Source organism: Nothobranchius furzeri, chromosome 2 (assembly GCF_043380555.1).
Source record: "Nothobranchius furzeri strain GRZ-AD chromosome 2, NfurGRZ-RIMD1, whole genome shotgun sequence".
NCBI classification, from domain to species: domain Eukaryota; kingdom Metazoa; phylum Chordata; class Actinopteri; order Cyprinodontiformes; family Nothobranchiidae; genus Nothobranchius; species Nothobranchius furzeri.
Genome location: NC_091742.1, coordinates 6,908,765 through 6,929,255, shown reverse-complemented (window position 1 = coordinate 6,929,255; position 20,491 = coordinate 6,908,765). Strand labels below are relative to the sequence as shown.

At 39.6% G+C, this 20,491-nt stretch overlaps 2 protein-coding genes and 1 long non-coding RNA gene across 3 annotated transcripts in view; 2 read left to right on the top strand and 1 right to left on the bottom strand.

Moving 5' to 3' along the window:
• LOC139062506 (uncharacterized) overlaps positions 1-20,491 on the bottom strand; it is a 265,098-nt gene that overhangs the window by 94,558 nt on the left and 150,049 nt on the right. The window lies entirely within an intron of this gene.
• LOC107382152 (uncharacterized) lies at positions 2,763-6,907 on the top strand. Its single transcript, XM_070543490.1, has 2 exons — positions 2,763-6,752; positions 6,852-6,907. The coding sequence occupies exon 1, from the start codon at positions 2,763-2,765 to the stop codon at positions 6,312-6,314; it is 3,552 nt and encodes a 1,183-aa protein (XP_070399591.1). The 3' UTR covers positions 6,315-6,752; positions 6,852-6,907.
• LOC129165272 (cartilage intermediate layer protein 2-like) lies at positions 12,255-13,631 on the top strand. The gene is made up of 6 exons (XM_054747994.2): positions 12,255-12,320; positions 12,451-12,493; positions 12,612-12,645; positions 12,800-12,823; positions 12,911-13,118; positions 13,315-13,631. Exons 2-6 carry the CDS (start codon positions 12,482-12,484, stop codon positions 13,424-13,426), a joined length of 390 nt encoding a protein of 129 aa, XP_054603969.1. The 5' UTR covers positions 12,255-12,320; positions 12,451-12,481; the 3' UTR covers positions 13,427-13,631.

The window sequence follows — 20,491 nt, the reverse complement described above, 5'->3', positions numbered from 1 at the left end:
AGATATTCAAAGTTGTTTAAAAAACGGACATTAACGGTGTATGCTACAGATATTGAATGCTGTTAAAAAAAACGGACATTAACGGTGTATGCTACAGATATTGAAAGTTGTTTAAAAACGGACATTAACGGTGTATGCTACAGATATTATTGAAAGTTTGTTAAAAAGAAAAAAGGTTTGTTACTATTTTACAGTTTGAAATTTGAAGTAGTGTTCTCATGTTGTTTTCTTTCATTGTTCTTAGCTGTTGGTTTAAAATATTGTTCACAATGGAGCAGGGTGTACAAGAAACTCGTGTTTTAGAGGAAGTACTTGTAGCTTTAGAATTTGAAAAGTTACATTTAGAAAAGAAATTAGAAACTGAAGTTGAAGATGCAGAAAGAGAGGAAGTTGAAATACGCTTAGGTGAAATTTATGCAGACCTTGAAATACATAAAATAGGTTTGACTCAGCCATCATCCCAACCTGAGACAGAGGTGAGAAGCTCAGAGCGTCAAAGAAAACTAACAGAAAAAATGCGTGACTTTAAACAGTCTGAGATAACAAGTAAAGAAAGAAAGTTTATGTCAACATATGTAAACTTTAAAGCAGAGATTCAACTCTCTAGGTCCAAACTTAAAAAGGAATGTTCAAAGCAGAGTTAACTGAAATGATCAAATCAGTAGGAAAATGTGAATCTGACCTACAGCAAGATTATGTAGCTTTACGTACACTGACTACTCCATCTCAAGATTTCAGAAGAAAGATGGATAGCTGTTCTTCAGTTTCCACTGAAATGATGTTGCTTCTGAAAAGGCGCTATGCAGATGTTGATAAGGAGTTTGATGCAATTGCTGTAAAAGACTCACTCCTTCAGTTGCTTCAGAGAGAAGATGCTAAGTCAATGTATGGCTCAACTGTGTCTAGGGCTGAAAAAAGTAGCCAGAACAGTTATAGTAAGCAAGGAAGTCAGGTATCTGCAAAGAAAGCAGAGGCAGCTGCACGGTTGGCATCTAAACGAGCTGAAATAAGCAGGGAAAAGGAAATTTCTGCCCAAAGAAAGGAGATATTAGCTCAACAAGAGAGATTAAAATTGTTGGAAAAGCAAAGAGATCTTGAGGTTATTGAGGCTGAATACAATGTGTATGCTGAAGAGGAATCAAAATTGAATGCTGAAATAAGAAACAGTGAAGTAAAAGGTCCTTACTCTGTTAGTCAGCTTCCCAAACCTCTTAACAGTCCTCCATACACCCAAGCTATCCAGAGTACGGCACCTCCTAACTTTGAAGGTATAATCAACAAGATCCCAAAATATCTTCCAGTGCCCAAGTGTGATACTAGAGTAGCGTCAAAAGAAAGTGAGTTATCTCTAGTTCAAGCTTTAAAGGAGTCTTTAGCAATGACTAGACTTCCAATACCAGAGCCATTTACCTTTACAGGAGACCCATTGAAGTTTACTGAGTGGAGCACTTGCTTCAAGGCTCTTATTGAGACTAGTTGCACAAATTCAGCCCATAAACTTTTCTACTTGAAGAAATACATTAATGGAGAAGCTCTTGGTGTTTTAGAAGGGACATTCTATCGCAGTGATGAGGAAGCTTACAACCAAGCTTGGGATGCTCTGAACAACCGTTATGGCCACCCATTTGTAGTTCAAAGAGCTTTTCGGGGAAAGCTAAGCAGTTGGCCAAAGATCGGACCAAAAGAGTCACTAAAGCTGAGAGAGTTTAGTGATTTCCTTGTTTCCTGTAAGAATGCTATGCCCCATGTTCAGGGCCTCAAAGTGTTGGATGATTGTGAGGAGAATCAAAAATTATTACTGAAACTTCCTGATTGGGCAACAACCCGCTGGAACCGTTATGTGTCAAAACTGTTAGATGAAGGAAAGGAATATCCAGGTTTCACAGAGTTTGCTGACTTTGTGGCAGAAGAAGCACGAATAGCATGCAATCCAGTTTCTTCTTTGTTTGCCTTAAAGAACATATTTGAAAAACCTGAAAAGGAACAAAAACGTCAGAAAGCCAGTGTCCTGATGACAACAACGAATGTGTCTACAAATGAAAAGGCCACAGCTGCAACACAGATCAACAAAAAATCCAAACCCAACCTTTCCTCAACTCAGAATAAAAGGCAAATTGAATGCATCTGCTGCAGGCAAAATCACTTTATTTACAAATGTGACAAGTTTACAGCAATGTCTCTTGAAGAAAAGAAGCAGTTCATTATCGACAACAATATGTGCTTTGGTTGTCTTCGTGTTGGTCACATATCCAAGAACTGTCAACAAAGAGTAACATGTAATGTTTGTAAGCAGAAGCACCCTTCTCCTCTTCATGAAGATCATCCACAACCAGATAAGCCTGAGATGTTACCGAAAGAGGAAAATGCAGCCACTGTATCATGCAGTGTGAAATTGGACAACAGTGATTGCACTTCAATGATTGTCCCAGTTTGGCTTTCTTCTTCAACAAATAGACCAGAGACATTGGTTTATGCTTTGCTAGACACCCAAAGCAGCAATACATTTATTGATCAAAATGTTTGTGAAAAATTACAAGCAAGAACAGGACCCGTTAAATTAAAGCTGACAACCATAACTGACAGGTGTTCTATTGTGCCTAGTCAAAGAGTGGAAGGACTGAGAGTTAGAGGGTACCACTCACAAGAGTATATTGAATTGCCACCTACATATACTCGAGAATACATTCCACTTGAGAAAAACAGTATTCCAACTCGAGAGACTGCAAAAAAAATGGTCCCACCTACTCAGCATTGCAAATGAAATGCCAGATCTCTTGGACTGTCCTGTAGCTCTCCTCATTGGTTATGACTGTACAAGAGCTCTAAAACCAAGGAAGGTCATACCCGGAGAGGATTATGATCCCTATGCAGTTAAAACAGACTTGGGATGGAGCATTGTGGGACCCATTAAGCCATGGACAGGTTCAGTGGGCGCAACTGGGACCTGCCATCGTGTAATAGTAAAGGAATTGCCATCTATTACACCTGCATCTGTGATTAAAGCACTTGAAGCTGATTTTCTGGACACTAACCCCAAAGAAGGGAACATATCTCAAGAGGACATTAAGTTTTTAGAGATGCTAAATGAAAACATTCACTACAATGAGCAAGGTCATTTAGAAATGCCTTTACCTTTTAAAGAACGTCCACAGCTTCCAAATAACAAGCAGCTTGCAACAGTTCGTCTGAAATATTTGAAAATGAAAATGGACAAGAACCCCAAGTACAAAGAAGATTACATAAAGTTCATGAATAATGTGTTTAAAGATGGTGATGCAGAGGAAGCAGAAGAAACACCACAGGATGGTAACACATGGTACATTCCACACCACGGTGTGTATCACCCCAGAAAGCCAGAAAAAATTAGAGTTGTTTTTGAATGCTCTGCTAAACATGAAGAAACCTCTTTAAATGACCACTTACTTACAGGCCCAGACTTGATCAATACTCTGGCAGGAATATTGTGCAGATTCCGAGAGAACAGAATCGCAATAATGTGCGATGTGGAGAAAATGTTTCACCGCTTCCATGTTAATCCAGAGGATCGAGATTTCTTAAGGTTTTTGTGGTGGAAGGATGGAAATACAAATACTGAGCCAAAGGAATATCACATGCGAGTGCATGTGTTTGGTGCAGCGTCATCGCCTGGATGTGCTAACTTTGGCATGAAACATCTTGCCAGAAGAAACGAAAAGGACTACCCACTGGCAGCCAGTTTCATTCACAAAAACTTTTATGTGGATGATGGGCTTCTCAGTGTTGAAACAGATAAGAAAGCCAAGCAGCTAGTCTGTGAAGCACTCAAACTCTGTGTTAAAGGGAAGTTGCGTTTGCACAAATTTGTGTGCAACAACAAAGAGGTCATGAGTGTTATTCCTGAAACTGAACGAGCTGGCAACACTACGGATGTAAACATGAACTACTCTGAAGTTCCAATGAAAAGTGTGCTGGGAGTAAAATGGAATGTGGAAGCCGATGTGTTCACATTCAGTGGAGCCCTCAAAGAAAGGCCAGCCACACGCCGAGGAATTCTAGCAACAGTAGCAAGTGTGTATGACCCGTTAGGATTTCTTTCACCCTACACTTTGATAGGAAAACAAGTACTCCAGGAAATGTGCAAAAGTGGAGTTGGATGGGATGAACCTGTTCCTTCCGCACTGGAAACCAAGTGGAAAGCTTGGCTCTGTGACTTGGAAAATCTTCGAAAGGTCGAAATACCTAGATGCCTCTTTCCTGAGAACCTAGGCAAAATCAAAAAGGTTGAGCTGCATCATTTTTCTGATGCTAGCAGCAGTGGCTATGGACAATGCTCATACATTAGGTTTGTTACAGATGAACAAGTGCATTGTGCTCTAGTTATGGGTAAAGCCAGAGTGGCACCTATAAAAATAGTCACAATCCCGCGCCTCGAGCTCACTGCAGCTGCAGTTTCTGCTTTTGTTAGTAACTTTCTTAGAGCAGAGCTTGAGCGGAAAATCGACGAGGAGTTTTTCTGGACAGATTCTCAAGTGACTCTTGGGTACATAAAAAACGATGCTCGTCGCTTTCATGTGTTTGTTGCAAATCGAGTTCAAAAAATAAGAGACATTACAGACCCAAACCAATGGTTTTACATTAAAGCTGATCAAAATCCAGCTGACCACGCATCTAGAGGCCTCAAGGTGGCAGAGCTAATAAACTCAAACTGGCTCACTGGACCTAAATTCCTTTGGGAAAGAGAAATTATCACAAACCAACAATCTCCAGAACTTCTTGTTGGTGACCCAGAGGTAAAAGTTCTTAAAACAGATGCTATTGAGCAAGACAGGTTTCTTGAGAGGTTCATGAAATGCTCTGATTGGATCACAGCACTTAATGTGGTGGCAAGGATTAAAAGACTTGCAAAAAGAGACAAATCAGGAGCCATCAGTGTGAAAGAAAGACAAATGGCTGCTTCTGTACTCTTCCAGCTAGCACAGAAGGAAGCTTTTGAAGAGGAACTCAGATGGTTTAGTCAAAAAACAGCTAAACTACCAAAAGCCCATAAGATGTATCAACTGGATCCTATCCTTGTAGACAACTTGCTTAGAGTAGGAGGACGGTTGAGAAAGTCCTCAGCATCATTTGAACTGAAACATCCAGTAATCCTTCCTAAAGAAGGCATTGTCACTCAGCTTGTTCTTGACCACTACCACAAGAAAACACAGCACCAAGGCAGAGGCCAAACTCTGAACGAACTTAGAGCAAATGGTTATTGGATCATAGGTGCTAGTAAGGTAGTGGCCAAGCTCATTAAAGAATGCATCATTTGTAGAAAGGTGCGTGGACCAACTGAAGAACAACGCATGGCTGATTTACCATGTGACAGAGTAAATCCTTCACCACCTTTCACCTACACTGGACTTGATGTGTTTGGCCCCTTCTATACGAAACAGGGTCGAAAAGAGTGTAAGAGATATGGCTTGATGTTTACTTGTTTAAGTTCTAGAGCTGTACACATTGAGATTTTGGAGGATCTCTCCACTGACGCATTTATAAATGCTTTAAGATGCTTCATAGCTATCAGGGGCACAGTGAGACAAATTCATTCTGACCAAGGTACCAATTTTGTAGGGGGAAAGAACGAGTTCAAAAAGTGTCTGTTGGAGTTAGACAACGAGAGGATTTCTACTTATCTTGCTAAAAACCAATGTGATTTTCTGATGAATGTTCCCGAAGCTAGTCACAGGGGAGGCGTTTGGGAGCGCCAGATCCGGACAGTTAGGAACGTCATGAGCTCTGTCCTAGCACAAGCCACAGGAAGATTAGATGACACCTCCTTGAGAACTTTTTTCTATGAGGCCATGTCAATTTTGAACCAGCGTCCACTCACTACTAACACAATGAATGATCCCAAGAGTGCTGAGCCTTTGACGCCTAACCATTTGCTCACTATGAAAGAATCAGTACCACTTCCGCCTCCTGGTAGATTTGTCAGTGAAGATTTATATGCCAGAAAAAGGTGGCGGAGAGTGCAATATTTAACGGAACTGTTTTGGAGCAGGTGGCGCAAAGGATACTTGACTACCATTAGTTTGAGGCAACAATGGCACAACCCCAAAAGAAATGTTCAAGTTGGAGATGTAGTGATATTAAAGGAAGACAACATTCCAAGAAATGAATGGAAATTGGCAAAGGTAGTTGAAGCCAGTGAAGACGATGATGGTTTAGTGAGAAAGGTTAAGATCCAAGTAGGTCAAAGAGATTTAGGGAACAAAGGTGAACGTCTGAGACAACTATCTTTTCTGGAGAGACCTGTTCAAAAACTAGTGGTTTTGGTTAAAAGTGAGTCCTAAACTACAGTAAAGTACAAAATTTGATACAACATTAAAATGTGATATTTGAGTTTATCAAGTTACTGATTTCTGTGTGTTTCATAACAAAGGTTTATAGTTGATAGTTATTTTATTGAAAATTACAAGATTTAAAGTTCTTTAATGTGTAGTGAATTTCAATCATTGTAATTTTGGTGGCAGTGTAGCTGTCGCAGTTAAATGTGGTTATTCATTGTCATTTGTTTGATTTAACTGTGGAAATATTTAATTTAATTTCTTTGTTGATTTGACGCCACCTGCTGGCTGGATTGAAATTTGACACTGGAAGGTGCGCGCGAGCGGAGCGAATGATTAACTGACACAAGCACGGAGAAGCGACCAGAAGAAGCTCACATCGGATAAAGAAAAGTGGACATGGACTGAAATTGCTTGTGAATATTAAGTGGAGAGGCGCACACGGTGTGTTTGTATATTTATCTGTATTGCATTAATATCTGAGTTATAAGTTTATGTTTCTAAAATTAATATTTGTGTTTATTGTTGTTCATTTCACCGTAGTTTTTCACGGTGTTTGCTGGTAACAAGAAGATAAAGAACCAGTTGAACATCAGTTGGAGCATGACGTTTTATTCCACAAAAAACAAAATATCCTTCATGAGCAGTTACACCTTAGCCCTCAGCTGTAATGACTTTATGGGATTTTTCACAAGTAAAATTAATTCTATTAGAAAGAAAATCTTTAGCATCCTCCCTAATGCGATTTCTTCTTCCTCAGTAAGTGAGGCAGCATCAGAGGTAACTGTAGAACCTCATCTGTGTTTGATCCGTTTTGATCCAGTTGAGCTTTCAGAGTTATCAAAAATATTAGCTTTATCTAAACCTTCAACTTGCATTTTAGATCCAATCCCAACCAAACTATTTAAAGATACATTTCCTTTGGTTACTGCCCCCATTCTAGATATAATCAATCTATCCTTAGTAAATTGATATGTACCACATGATTTTAAGGTTGCTGTAATCAAACCTTCACTTAAGAAGCCTTCTCTGGATCCAGATGACCCAATTATAGACCAACATCTAACCTTCCATTTTTATCCAAAGTCCTGGAGAAAATAGTGGCCATCCAAGTATGTGAGCATTTAAACACTAATTATCTGTTTGAGGAATTTCAGTCTGGTTTTAGAGAGTATCACAGCACTGAAACTGCATTAGTGAAAGTTACAAATGATATTATCATGGTCTCAGATAAGAATCTTGGGTCTGTTCTAGTCTTGTTAAATCTCAGTGCTGCCTTTGACACAATAGATCACAATGTTCTTATAGAAAGACTTGAACATGTTGTAGGGATCAAAGGAACAGCACTAGGCTGGTTTAAATCCTACCTGTCTGATAGATTTCATTTTGTAAATGTACATGACAAATCGTCTTTATACTCCAAGGATACTTGTGGAGTACCACAGGGTTCAGTGCTTGGACCATTTTTTTTTTACTATATATATGCTCCCAATTGGTAAAATCATTAGACAGCACGGGGTAAACTTTCACTGTTATGCTGACGATACTCAGTTATATTTATCCATTAACCCTGATGAACCTAATCGGTTAGGTAGATTACAGGCTTGTCTCGAGGGCATAAAAAATTGGATGACTCTAAACTTTTTGCTTTTAAATCAAGACAAGACGGAAGTTCTCATCTTTGGACCAGAAATCCAGATAAGGAAATTGCTTAGTCAATCACCTTACCTGAATGGCATTACATTAATCTCCGAGAACAAAGTAAGGAGCCTTGGTGTTATCTTTGACCAGGACATGTCATTCAAATCCCAAGTTAAACAGGTTTGTAGGATCTCCTTTTTCCACCTTCGGAATGTTGTTAAGATTAGAAGCATCCTTTCCAGAAGTGATGCTGAAAAACTAGTTCATGCATTTATTACATCAAGGCTGGATTACTGTAATTTATTACTCTCAGAAAGTCCACAGAATGTAGTTAAAAGTCTTCTGCTTGTCCAAAATGCTGCAGCTAGAGTTCTGATGAGAATTAAAAAGAGAGATCATATCTCTCCTGTCTTAGCTTCCCTACACTGGCTGCCTGTTAAATTCAGAATAGATTTTAAGATCCTCCTTCTTGCATATAAAGCTCTTAATAATCAAGCTCCATCATACATCAGTGATCTGATTGTTCCATACGTTCCTAACCGAGCACTTAGCTCTCAGACTGCAGGTTTAGTGGTGGTTCCCAGAATATCTAAAATTAGGATGGGAGGCAGATCTTTTAGTTATCAGGCTCCTCTCCAGTGGAACCAGCTCCCAGCCTTAATCCATGAGGCAGACACCTTGTCTACTTTTAAGACTAGGCTTAAAACATTTTTATTTGATGGGGCCTATGGTTAAAATCTGATGTTAGCCTAGATCTGGACAAGTGGGGGAGTAGAGGGAGGTGGAGTGTGCAGTCAGTGAAGGCGGCTCTCCCTTGCCCTGGCTCCAACATGTCTCCATCTATAAAGGCTAGGTTATCCAGAGTAATCTCTGTAGTTGTGCTGTTATAGGCTGAGACTGCTGGAGGACACACTGAACACTTTTCACACTCTACTCCTTTCTTCTACAATCTGCTCTTTAACTGTATTATTTTCTGCTATGTCAGCTGTTAACTTTATTTTCTCTCTAAGTGTTTTTCTCCCCAGAAGAAGCTACAATGATGTTCTGCTGAGCTGCGGTGGCCTCATGAAGGGCCCATCGTCTAGCACACTGCTGCTAACCACTTAAACATTCTCCCTCTCCTGATAATAACTTTTTGCTTTCCTTGACGTTGGATGTGCTACTACTAGTTTACCCGTTTAATTATAGATCCACTAGGATAAATATAATAAAGTTTATCTCTCACCAAATAGAATATTTACTAAGAAATCACAATATAACTATAGACACATTACTTGTCTTTGTGTGTGTGTGTGTGTGTGTGTGTGTGTGTGTGTGTGTGTGTGTGTGTGTGTGTGTGTGTGTGTGTGTGTGTGTGCCTGCTCTGTCTTCTCGGTCCCCAGTGAGTCGTGGAGGATGGCTGCTTATACTGAGCCAGGATTCTCTGGAGGTTTCTTCCTGTTAAAAGGGAGTTTTCCTCTCCACTGTCGCTTTATGCTTGCTTAGTATGAGGATTGCTGTAAAGTCACTGACATTAGTCAGTGACTTGATGCAATTTGCTGGATTCCTTATATAGAAAACATTATTTCTGATTGGCTTAATGAACTGACCTGAATTAGAATGTTTATTATGTGAAGTGCCTTGAGACGACTCGTCGTGATTTGGCGCTATATAAATAAAATTGAATTGAATTGAATTGACAAATGCGCGTTTGTCCAATATTGAAGGGGACACGTCCCACCCGTCCCCCCCGGTTCCTACGCCCTTGGGACATACCTTCGCCCTCAGTGTCCACCAGCGAGTCTGAGGGTTGCAGCCATGGCAGACACCACAGCTCTGGTCAGCCACCTCAACAATGGAGGTGCAGAACATGGCCCACTCTGACTCAATGTCCCCCACATCCTCTGGGACATGTTTGAAGTTATGGTCTCCAGCACACCCTCTGAGAACTCCAAAACGGGTGGATAATCTGACCTGCAGTTGGTGCACAAGCTCAGTAAGACCCCATCTCACCTCATGTGGGCAGAGGGAGGCTAACCTGTCTTTCACAGGGGTAAACTCCTATGTACAGGCATCAAGATGGGGGTGCAACAAGCATACCCACCCCTGCTCAGTGCCTCTCAGTGGGCAGCAACTTGAAAGTGGAAGAATGTCCAACTTCTCTCGGGAAAACTGGCTCCGGAATTAGAGCTTTAGGTAGAGGTGAGTCCAACCTCACCGCTTTGGCCCCTCCCACGAGTGATGAGCTCCTGGAAAAGGAAGCATAATATGTACTTTAACAGTTTTTTCGATCTTTACTGTATCCATTTCATTCCCAGACAAAACTTTCTAGCCAATGTAAATGAAAGACCTACATGATCCTCAGAATAAGAACGCCAAATCTTGATAAACTTAAATCAGCCACTAACATCTGACTAATTTTTCCTTAAAAGCCTGTCCTTCAGAACTGGTCTTCTTACATTTTATGTTTGAAAATGCAGCAAAACACTCAGAAAACTTTTAATTAGGATCAGCTTTTTGTGTTAAAGAATTTGTGCCTGAAGGAGTGATGTATCAGTATGAAAGGCTGAGGCATGCATAACTAACATATGGAACAGAGAGGGCCTCTTGCTACCTGGTTTTGTAGGTAAGAAAAAATAAACATTCTTAAAACTTCTAAAAGAAAAAAAGAATTTTACACACACGTGACACACACTAGTCAACATCATATATATTTGTCTTGTACCACATAATTTTTAATCTGAAGCTACATATTAAGCATATTCAGGGCAGAGTATTGTTCCTGTTAGTGTTTAGTGTGAGATGATAGTAAATATTCCCTTTCTTTCTCCAACCACTTTACCTGATAGTAAGCTAACTTTAGGCAAACCAGCAGCAGCACAACAAATATTTTCAAATAAGACTCACAAACCTGAGTCAACACCAGTCTCATCAAAGCTGGGGTTCTGTCGTTGTACTTTTGGTCTAAAAAAACGTCACACATGCGTTTCAGGCAGAGTGTAGAAGAAGCCGGCTGCTGAAGGGCTTCTTCTTCAGTGGTGGAGGCTCAGGCAGGCTGTATACAAACTACTGCCAGCTGCTCCCTCTCTGCTGGACTTTGATACTGCATGTTACTTCCACGATTTAGATCTGGGGCTGTTCATAAAACATTCGGGGCTTGAGCCCAAGTAGCCGGGCCTAACGCCACCCCTGCCAAAGAGTAACCATCCTGGATTCTAGTCTCGATCCCAGCCTGCCGGAAGTGTGTCTATCTCTACGTCGCTCACCTCCCCTGGCTGCCCACTCTCCACCGTCCACTTGCCCTGAATCTTCCTCAACTACGACCCAGTCACCTCAGCTTGATCCATCTCAGACCGGACCTCACCAGCCTTGCCCCTTCCAACCTGTCCTCTGTCCTTCCACCGTAAGATTACTCAATTTTCCATTTATCACCTGGTTCTCACCCCATTCGTTCTTCTGTTTTAGACCCGGACTTTCATCCTTTCTCGTTTTGGAACAGCATCCTAAGTTTCCCTTTTTAAGTTCCTTTAGAGAAATAAACGTTTTGTAAAATCTTACCTGTTTTCCCGTGTGTGATTCTTTCATGTGGGTCAGAAAACTTTCACCCACCATTACACATATGGAACAGAGAGGGTCTCTTGCTACCTGGTTTTGCAGGTAAGAAAAAAAAACACTCTTAAAACTACTAAAAGAAAAAAAAATCATCAGTTTTTAAAAAAAAAATTGCATTGAAAGATATATTTATTGTGAAAAAAAGGTCAGTATATTTTTTTGCAGTGGTGAAAACCAGCATCTGATTTCTGCAGCCATGATCAGGGTGTTACTATAAAAAGCTATAGGTACGCATACACAACTTACTGCTATTATAGGTCAGCTGCTGAGTCTTTCACAAAAAAAAAAAAAAACAATAAAAAGCTAAATAATCGAAGAAGAAGAAGAAGAAGTGAATGCCATAACTGCATGCATATCCCTGCATGGAAACTACTCTTTATGCATTTATGCACCAGCCTAAACTAATGCATACAAAAGTTTAAAGTGTGTTTGTCTTTTTGTCTTCATCTATCCTCTTTGACAGAAGTAATTTTTGTCATGTTGGAGCATGCTTAGCATCATGTGCTTGAGTCAAAACACAAAGAAAGAGTAGCCTAGCCAGCTTGTTTATGTGCATTTAAAACCAGACTTTTTGGGAGTCTGTCCTGCAGAACTGGTCTCTCTCCCTTTCATGTTTAAAAATGCAGCTAACTTCTTAGAAAATAATCAATCAGGAGCCACATATTTGTGTTAAAGAATTGGTGCCACAGGCAGGGATGTTAGTATAAAAAGGCTGAGGTACACACAACCATCCTGTGGAACAGAGAGGTTCTCTTGCTAAGTTCCTCCTGGTTTTTACAGGTAAGAAAACAAAACATTCTTAAACTTCTAACAGAAAATAGAATTTTTATTGCTTGTTGGTAAAACTCACATTCAAATAAATATTAAGCTTGAAAACAAAACATTTAAATGTCTTTATTTTGTTTTGCAGCTGGGAAAACAGACATCTGAGTTCTGAAGTCATGACCAAGCTGGTAAGATGTTATTTGTTGTGTTTTAGATCAAAGGAAAAGACAGTCAAGAGAACTTTGGACATTGCACAACTTCCCTTTAAAAATGTTACTTTTTAAACAACTATGTCTTTTTTTACAGATGAGTCTCACTGTTCTTGCAGTTTTGCTGCTTGGTGAGTTCAGACAGTTTTCTAAATATTACAATCATTCACAAACAAATAAAAGGATATAATTAGGTCTGCTGATGGCCAGTGCCAAATATGTAGGTGAAAATTGACAATTTCTGGACATTACACCACTAACTGGTATCATTGTTTTTTTTTCTAGCCTGTATGAAACCAAGTATCGGAAGTAAGACAATTTAACTTTAACATACGAGTAAATATTAGTCGCATATTTAAGACGTCTTTTTATAATAAATGTCCTTTGCTCCTGAAGTGGCACCGTCAGCGGATCCCATCATTGAGAGACTGTGCTGGACTAGTTGGTACGATCGGGACAATCCAGGTGGAACAGGTGACTGGGAGGATCTGAGGAACCTGAGGCTGGCATACCCTGGACAGATTTGTCCCAGACCTTTGGACATTCAGGCCGTCACTGTCATCGGAAACATCCCAGCTGAAAGCACAGGGCAGAATTTCTATGCGTGAGTCTCCTTTGAATATCCAGAATATTAGTTTATAGGTTAGAAAATTTAATGTTCTTGACTCTGTTTTTAGTTTATTATTGTATCAAATAATCAAGAAAAACTATTTTCCCAACTTTCTTTGCATAATAACAAACATTTTGATTGCTTTATAACTATAATACAAACTAACTAAGTACTCTCTGTTATCTTTCAGCTATAATACTATTCTAGGCTTCATTTGCCTCAATGCAGATCAGCCATCTGGTCAACAATGCAGCGACTACAAGGTTCGCTTTGGATGTCCATGTTTTTTTCATGTTAACTGAATCCACGACTGAAAATGACCTGAGAGAAATGAAAAATGGGATTTTAAGCAGATTTTTGTTCTTTTTTCTGTCACTTTAGCAAGTTTTTGTCACGTGTTACTGGGGCCCTTTTACTAACTGGTGAAAAGTCTGTGGGTGATCTCTATATTTTTTTCAACTGTGAAAAAAAATATCTACAGCAATAAAAATGATTAACAAAAGCAAACAGTTTTGGACTTTTTTTTCCCTGTGAAACATTAAATGTAAGCCACCAATTTACTTTTAACCAGATATATTCAGAAAAATGGGTTCATCAAATGTTGCTTTACTCTTTAATTTCAACAAAAAAGTAGAATTTTTTTTATTTCCAAAAATATAAAGGAAATCCTTGAAGCCAAATAGGCTTTTTAGCTGATAAACTTTATAAACATCTAATAGTGCTGTAGACACATGTAGCCATTATTTTGACATTTTTATGCATCTTATTTAAAATATAAATACTCTGCAATAAACTCGGTGTAGCATCCTCTTCAAGTTAAATGTCTGCACTACATTTGAATAAGTCATTGTGTCATAAAGGTCATAAAAATAAAAGACAAAAGATTTAAAAGAATCTGCAACTAGACCTGCAGAAAGAGAAAAAAGGGGACACGCAAAAATATACTGAACAAAAATATAAAAGCATATAAACTCTCCAACGTGCCAGACGCCATCGAATGTGAGCATTTGCCCACTCAAGTCTGTTACGGCGACGAGCTGGAGTCAGGTCAAGACCCCGTTGAGGACGACGAGCATGCAGTTGAGCTTCCCTGAGACGGTTTCTGACTGTTTGTGCAGAAATTGTTTGGTTATGCAAACCAACTGTTTCAGCAGCTGTCTGAGTGGCTGGTCTCAGATGATCTTGGAGGTGAACCTGCTGGATGTGGAGGTCCTGGGCTGGTGTGGTTACACATCGTCTGCGGTTGTGAGGCCGGTTGGATGTACTGCCATATTCTCTGAAATGCCTTTAGAGACAGCTTATGGAGGAGAAATGAACATTCAATGCACGAGCAACAGATCTGGTTGACATTCCTGCTGCCAGCATGCCAATTGCACACTCTCTCAATGCTTGTTGCATCTGTGGCATTTTGCTGTGAGACAAATCTGCACATTCCAGGGTGGTCTTTTATTGTGGGCACTATAAGGCACACCTGTGCACTACTCATGATGTCAGATCAGCATCCTGATGTGGCACACCTGTGAGGTGGGATCGATTATCTCAGCAAAGCAGAAGTGCTCATTATCACACATTTAGACTGACTTGTGAACAATGTTTGAGAGAAATGGTAATATTGTGTATCTGGAATGAATTTTAGATCTTTAAGTCCATCTCATGTAAAATGGGAGCAAAAACAAAAGTGTTGCGTTGATATTTTTGTTCAGTGTACATACAACTGCATGATTCAATTCAATTCAAGTTTATTTATATAGCGCCAAATCACGACAAGAGTCGTCTCAAGGCACTTCACATGGTAAAGATTCCAATACAGGTCAGTTCATTAAGCCAGTCAGAAGACTAGCTGCGTTTTCATGTGCCTAATTTCCTCAATCCGATTGAAATCTTGGTTGATCGGAATTTCCGAATCTCTGTTCACATGGACACGAACTTAAATGATCCGATCATGCCGTGCGTACATATGCACCAAGCATTTAATCCGATTAAATAGGTTGAGCATGCGCAGAGTTGCCTTTCACGAAAGAAAAATTGTAAACAAACGCCATGAAACGAAAAGAAAAATGTAAAAACAGAAATAACTATTCTTCCTGCTTTCCTGATCCATTTATTCAATTTAATATTTTTATTTAGCTCATAGAAGTTACGTTTTCTTCAGTGAATAACTGCAGATATATGCTTTGCTGCATTTTATTGTTGATTAAAATAAGGGAGGGTTATGTCTGCCTCTTGATCAGCTGGTCCGCAGGTCTGAATTGACAGCTGTTGCGCTGCGCTGCGGCACAGAGCGGGGGGGGGGGGGGGGGGGGGGGGGGGGTTAGCCTCATGTTTTATTACTGAGCTCTGTTGTGGCTTATTATTAATAACATGTGACGATCAGCTGAAACTGTTGAGAAAAATCTGTTCAAACAAAATAACAGAAGATGTTCAGAAAGTTTAGAAGCCTGTGTTCATCATTAACGAACCGCATCTCAGGTCATCTGCGTTTACGTGCTTTTAACGAACACGGACTTTACTGTCGTCCAGAGTATTTAACCGAGGACGTTTTCCTACCCAACATCAGCCTCCAATCAGGTCTGTAAAACCCAGATTATCCTGTGTTCTTTACAAGCGTGTCTCCATCACCTGCTGCAGAAGCTGCTGTGTTCAAAGCTGACAGAAACGGGGATCCGTGCGCTGCAACCCCCACGATAAACCTGCGTATTTCCAGTAAAGATTTGAACATCTTTGTCGAATAATTTGTGCAATAATCAGATTTTTATTTTACTTCCACAAAATGCAAGTTCTGAATTAAATATTACTGAAACGGGACGGCTTGTTGTCGGATTTAAAAGCCGCCGCTTGTTAATTACACCGTCATTTTTGAAGTCAGGCAGTCCAAATGACAGCGGAGAGGCCCGCTGGCTGTTGCACACATGCGCAGTGGGCATTGTTTTACCCCAACAATCCGAATGGCTGTGCACATGCACGTCAATCGGAATGAAGAACGGAATAAACCACCTCTCTCAATCGGATTGAAATTTCAATCCGATCGGGCCGAATCGGATCAGAATATTCTGATTGACATGTTTACATGCAGAATTTTCAATCTGAATGGGCATTCAATCCGATTAAATATGCGCATGTAAACGTGGCTAATGTTTCCTAATAAGAAACCCAGCAAATTGCATCAAGTCACTGACTAGTGTGAGTGACTTTACAGCAATTCGCATACTAAGCAAGCATTTAGCGACAGCGGAGAGGAAAACTCTTTTAACAGGAAGGAACCTCCAGAGGATCCTCGCTCGGTATAAGCAGCCCTCCTCCACGACTCACTGGGGATGGAGAAGACATAGTGCGCACACACACACACACACACACACACACACACACACACACACACACACACACACGCACACACACACACACACACACATCTAGGGACAATTTAGAGAAAACAATCAACCTGACGGTCATGTTTATGGACTGTGGGAGTAAGTAGAGAACCCACGCATGCACAGGGAGAACATGCTAACTCCATGCAGAAAGACCCCAGGTTGGGAGTTGAACCCAGGACCTTCTTGCTGCAAGGCAACAGCACTAAGCACTGCACCAATGTGCAGCCCTCATCCAAGCCAATAAATCTGTTAATAGAATCTAACATGTTAATCTAAATGTTAATAGACGTGACAATAAAAGTGATTTGATTTGATTTGATTTTAGACATGCAATATAAAATAACTGGTCCACGGTAAACCTCAGCATCTTGATGAAGCTGAAGCAGATGGAACGATGACTGGGTGCCTTTGAAGAACCTAACAAAGAAGCACTGAAGAAGTATTTGTGATAGACTTTTGGACATTCAGGCAGGTATCGTTTACGGGCACCTTTCAGCTGAAAGGACAAGACAAAAAATCTTTGAGCTAGTCAAAAATTTTTAAGAGTAGCACATTAGAAACAGAAATGAACCATACTTAGTTTCTTTGACAAGTTGTATAATTTCTGTTGCAAATATAAATATCAAAACCTTCTATAATTGATCTTCTACACTACCTCAGATCTCAGTATCTTCTGTTATATTTCAGCTACAATACCTGTAGATAAGTGGCCGCTGCAGGGACTACAGTGGTACTTCAGACGTCCATGTCCACCTTCCTTATGAGTGAATGCATGGATGTCACTAGGATTGAGATATGGGGGGGGGGGGGGGGGGCTTAGCCCCAGGAGCTTGACCTTGAACATTTTTTTCAGACCCTGCAAAAACTTTGTCAATTAATTCATTATCTGAAGAACATTTAACAAAACCTATTTTTATCACTTTCTTTTCCTTTCCTACCTTTGTGCATTTTCTCTCTTCTTTTTATAAAAAAATAACACTTAATCAGTTCATTAGTGGGGTCTATGTTGAAGAAAGATTTTATATAAGTCCGTTAAAAATTAGATACGTTATATTTCCAAATAAAGCTATTCATTTCAGTCTACTGCACTTAACATGGGGAAATGTTGCAGTCATTTGTTTAATTTGTTTAATTACAACTTGCTTTATTATAAATGTTACTGAAATATGACAAAGAACAAATGAATAATTGTCAAACTTTTATTCTGCCAAATGAGTGTGCAGTTGACAGTTTTAATATATGAATAACACTGCTATGATATGGAATAAAGGAGTGTGCAATTAACAATTACAAGACAAAATAACAGTATATATAAAAAATAGGGCTGGGACTTGATTAAAAATTTTAATCTAATCAATTAGAGGCTTTGTAATTAATTAATCTAACTTAATTGCATTTTAATCGTTCAGGAAAATGTGCTCTCAAAGCAAAACTTAATTAAAATTATGAGACAGAGAATTAAACATTAGACAGTTATTACTGTAAAACTAAAGCTTTTAATAAAAAAATGCATTTTAATCAATCAAATGTCACTGTGTGATATGAAACAAGTCCCAAATCAACTAAAATTTGTAATTACAAATAGAAAACGCCAGCAAAGGGTTCCTGAGCCTTTAAATAGTCTCTCTGTCTAGTTGAATTACTGAAATAAATTTGACTATGCACCAGATTCTAATTTTTCCAGTTTTACTTGTTTGTATAATTGGGAGTTTTTATTAGCATTTCTACTCATAATGTAGTAAAAACACATAAATAATAATCCTTCAAAATGACAGTAGAACAGGCACAAATATGATCTAGGACTGGGGTGTCAAACTCATTTTCGCTCAGGGGGCCACATTGAGGGAAATCTAGTCCCAAGTTGGCTGGACCTGTAAATTAAAAACAACTTCAGATTGTTTTCTTTGTTTTAATACAATCAATATAAAACAAAGTTGGAGCCTGAGGACAATGTATCCAAAATAGTACAAGTACAACACCTGAAGTGTACTTGAAAATTGAAAAATAAATAAAAATAAAAAACATTCCTTAGCGATTCAAAGAGCTTACAGATCACATGGCTAGATCAGTTTCATGCAGCACTTAAAGTATATTTGACTCATTTTACTTAACATCTTTTAGCTTTCACCAGCACATCAATATCAGAAGTCACATCCTGAGTGGCGGCCAACTTCAGGATGTGATTCAAGTTCTTGTGTGAGCCCTGAGCGCAGCTTTGTTTTAGTTATACTCATTACAGAGAAAACTTGCTCACAAAGATAAGTTTATTTTCACTCTACATTGTAAAGTAGGAAAATCAAGTTTACACAACCATCTCCGCATCCGGCCCGCGGGCCACATGTTTGACACCCCTGACTAGGACTTAAATGTACTAACTTTTAACACCAGAGCAGGCGTGGCATATTCTGAGAATGATCAGGAACACTAACTGGTTTCAGTTGGATGACTGGAGGTTGATGGGATGATAAAAGATCATGGCGAGGAAATAATGATGTGACGAACAGGTGAGCGGACCTTCCTCACATGGGAAGTCCTGATGTCACGTTAATACGGGGATGCTGCAGACCCGCAGATTCACACCTGCAGCAGCGAATCTGGTGTGATCTCCAGCCTGATCACAACTTTCTCATTCCTCGCTGCCCCTGATACACGTAAGCATCCGCCCCTTAGCTGATGACAGCTTCAACACACCTCACTGCTTAATGATAGTAATGCATGTGATGATGTTTAGACAGAGACTCGTCTCAGAAACGTATAACTCCCCGAATCATCAGAAAAGTTTTAGTGTTTCTGTTTTAACTTAAACTTCTGTTTTCAACTTTAACTTTCACGTTGCCTGTGATTGTTTACAGAGTAGTGAGAACACGGAGCGTTCTCCCAGTGGCAGCCAGGTGCCTCTCGTTTGTCTGACTACTTTCATAAACTACTGTTAGGGCACAGAATTATTCTGTCTGGTGCTTTCAGCGCTGCACAGATGTTACGTAAATGTTAAAAATATAGCTTACCGCAACTTTTGTAAAGTTTCCTGTGCCATCGGGCAGCCGAAGCAGTAACGATCTCTGAAAAATGTCCGCGACACGGACTCCGTTGTTGTCTGGAAGGTTTTTTTTTCAAGTTAAGAAAAGAGGCGGACGTGTTTCCTAAATCCTGCATCAGTCCAAGCAAGGCAACCTCTTTCCGTTTTTATTTCGTTTTAGTAGCCATTAGCACTGTGCATTGTTGTGTGCGTCAGTGATATTCTGTCTACGAGGAAGTCGTGCAATGACAAAGGTTCCGTCGTGCTCGAAATGCAAGCTGTGAAATTTTTTTAACGTGTCGTTTTTTTGTAATTAATCATAATAACGCGTTAAAGTCCCAGCCCTAAAAAACTCAAAAAGATAGGGGGGCTTGTGGTTATTTTAGGGGGGCTGAAGCCCCCCTAAAACAGACCTAACGACGTCAGCGAGTGAATGAATCTCCTGTTAGAACTAACCATGGAGAAGAATGCTTTATCTTCATGTTTTGCAGATCTTTCTTTTATTTATTGCATTTTATAAAAGAATGATGTCCTTCTGTCATGTGTTTGTTCCTGGGGCCGTCTGTACTAGGTGTGCTCAGATTTCCAAGGGCCAGTTGAGGACTTCTAACTAAAAGCAATTTTAAATAAGCAAATAATGTCTTCAAAATGCAAGAAAAGTCTTCTTTTGATTTTTTTAATCAAAGACAAGTAGAAAGATCTTAGTGCCGATATTTGTAGTTTGATTAAGAACTTTTAATATCCTGATTCAGGATTTTAAAGTTCCACAAAGAAAGTGAACATAGTCTTTTTTTTCAGGTTAAAAACACAAGAACTTTGTGGAAAAATACAAATAATCATTAAATGAACTCTGATAAATGCAGAAAATACACAGAAAGACATTTTGCTTTTCATTTGTAACAAGCTCTGGAATTAGAGCTTTAGGTCGAGGTGAGTCTGACCTCACCCCTGTGGCCCCTCCCACGAGTGATGAGCTCCTG

Bases quoted from the DNA above. Each gene is read 5' to 3' on its own strand.
- LOC107382152 (XM_070543490.1), top strand. From the start codon at position 2,763: ATGCCAGATCTCTTGGACTGTCCTGTAGCTCTCCTCATTGGTTATGAC.
- LOC129165272 (XM_054747994.2), top strand. The intron at 12,646-12,799 runs GTGAGTTCAGAC...TTTTTTTTCTAG, and splicing joins TCTTGCAGTTTTGCTGCTTG to CCTGTATGAAACCAAGTATC. The intron at 13,119-13,314 runs GTGAGTCTCCTT...GTTATCTTTCAG, and splicing joins ACAGGGCAGAATTTCTATGC to CTATAATACTATTCTAGGCT.